Below are 2,259 nucleotides of genomic sequence, written 5' to 3' on the forward strand. Positions count from 1 at the left end.
CACTACATTTCATATCATCTTCACTACACTTCACATCATCTTCACTACATTTCATATCATCTTCACTACACTTCACATCATCTTCACTACATTTCATATCATCTTCACTACACTTCATATCATCTTCACTACACTTCACATCGTCTTCACTACACTTCATATCATCTTCACTACACTTCACCTCATCTTCACTACACTTCACCTCAACTTCACTATACTTCACTACACATCACCTCATCTTCACTACACTTCAACTCATCTTCACTACACTTCACCTCAACTTCACTACACTTCACCTCAACTTCACTATACTTCACTACACATCACCTCATCTTCACTACACTTCACCTCATCTTTACTATATCACACCTAATATTCACTCCACTTCACCTTAATCTCACTACAATTCACCTTATTCTCACTACACTTCACCTTAATCTCACTACAATTCACCTTATTCTCACTACACTTCGCCTCATCTTCACTCTCCTACACTACAGTACACTTCACTCTATACTATAGCAAAGTTCCAACCTGTCTTTTCACACCTTTTTGAACTTTGTAAGCCAATTTTACTTTCATGTCCATCATCGCTGCTGTGAGTCAGTAAAACTAAAATGACTTTCTCTACTGTTTACGAAGAATCTTTCATCGACCGGGTGTATGACACCTGTGAGGAGCACCGCGTAACAATCATCGACACTCTCATCTGCGAGAATATGATTCTCAAACGGCAACCCCAATACCTGGGCTCAGGGTCCTCTGGCCACAGTTTTGCAGTACAAGTTGGCCATCAACGATGGGTCTTAAAGCAGTACTACGACGACCCGGTCGTGCAAGACATAATGCTAAGAGAGATCGTTCAGCTCTCCTCCGTGCAGAACTTCCCTTGCGTCCAGCGTCTGGTTGGCGTAGTTCCCGAGTACCTCACCATTGTGACGCAGTACGCCGGCGAACCCCTCCACACCTGCATCACCAAAAAACTCTACTCACCAAACGAGTTCATCTCGATCATGCAGCAGGTGCTCAACGCCGTCAAATATCTGCACAGTAAACACATCCTCCACCTGAATCTCAAGCCTGCCAAAATATGTATACTCCGAGACAAAGAAGGCGACCTACGGGCCACCCTGATCGACTTCGGGTCTTCACACCCAGCTGGTGATTGCATACAATATTGGGACAACTCACCAACAACATACCCGTCTACAGACCCACAGCTGTTCAACGGAGAGCCTTGCCACCCTACCAACGATATCTATAGCTTTGGCTGGATGCTGGCCACGCTGTTGCCACACGTGCTAGAAAACAACATCCCCGAAAATCTTGACTTATGGGCGAAAGGTGCCCAACATAAGGACTCAAAAAAGAGGCCAACCCTACTAGAATTGTCGAACCTCCTTCAGTGTGTCGTTCAGACACTGAAGAGAGAGGCTCAGGCTGCCCAAGACTCAGCTGTCAACAAGATGGCCTCTCAATTATGTTTGAGACTAAAACATATAAGGATTTTTTATTTTTTGTTTTCATTATTTTTTTTACGGAAGTAGCTCACCAAGGCACAAAAAAAACAATAATAACAATAAGATAAAAAAAATTAATAGTGAGAAACAATACATGTACAGCATGTTATGTTGTTAGAGTAAGAGAAACAATTGAAACCCTGCACTTATGTATAAATGAGAGAAAAAGTCAGATAAAAAACCTGGGACTTGGTCACATCTGGCAGCAGGGTCTACCATTGGACAACACTTCATGCTTCCAAGATCTTCCCAGTACCTCCCTGTCTACTACCTCATGTATATTGTTATTCATTAAAAATAAACTTTATGCTATAACTTGTGTGTATTTTGCCTTAGTCTATCTATCTATATAAAACAAAGAAATCTGTCTGTTTGTTTGTGTGTGTGTTTGTGTGTGTGTGTGAGTGTGTGTGTGAGTGTGTGTGTGTGTGTGTGTGTGTGTCTCTGTGTGTCTGTGTGTGTGTGTCCGCAAGAGAATCTCGGAAACTACTTTAGCGATTTGTAGTGATGATGGATGGTGTTATATGTAGTGATGATGGATGATGTTATATGTAGTGATGATGGATGATGTTATATGTAGTGATGATGGGTGGTGTTATATGTAGTGATGATGGATGAATGACCCATATGTGAAGTGATGATGGGTGGTGTTATATGTGTGATGATGGGTGGTGTTGTATATAGTGATGATGGATGGTGTTATATGTAGTGATGATGGATGATGTTATATGTAGTGATG

The 2,259-nt window shown here is 41.7% G+C and overlaps 1 protein-coding gene across 1 annotated transcript; it reads left to right on the forward strand.

Moving 5' to 3' along the window:
- Positions 1-617: 617 nt before the first annotated feature.
- On the forward strand, positions 618-1,482 carry LOC121860537 (serine/threonine-protein kinase 17B-like; the record flags this gene model as incomplete). The annotated part of the gene is made up of 1 exon (XM_042357697.1): positions 618-1,482. A coding segment is annotated over exon 1 (865 nt), but the record flags the coding sequence as incomplete, so codon positions are not given.
- Positions 1,483-2,259: the final 777 nt, after the last annotated feature.

The sequence above is a fragment of the Homarus americanus genome, unplaced genomic scaffold (genome assembly GCF_018991925.1).
Source record: "Homarus americanus isolate GMGI-L3 unplaced genomic scaffold, GMGI_Hamer_2.0 scaffold54489, whole genome shotgun sequence".
NCBI classification, from domain to species: domain Eukaryota; kingdom Metazoa; phylum Arthropoda; class Malacostraca; order Decapoda; family Nephropidae; genus Homarus; species Homarus americanus.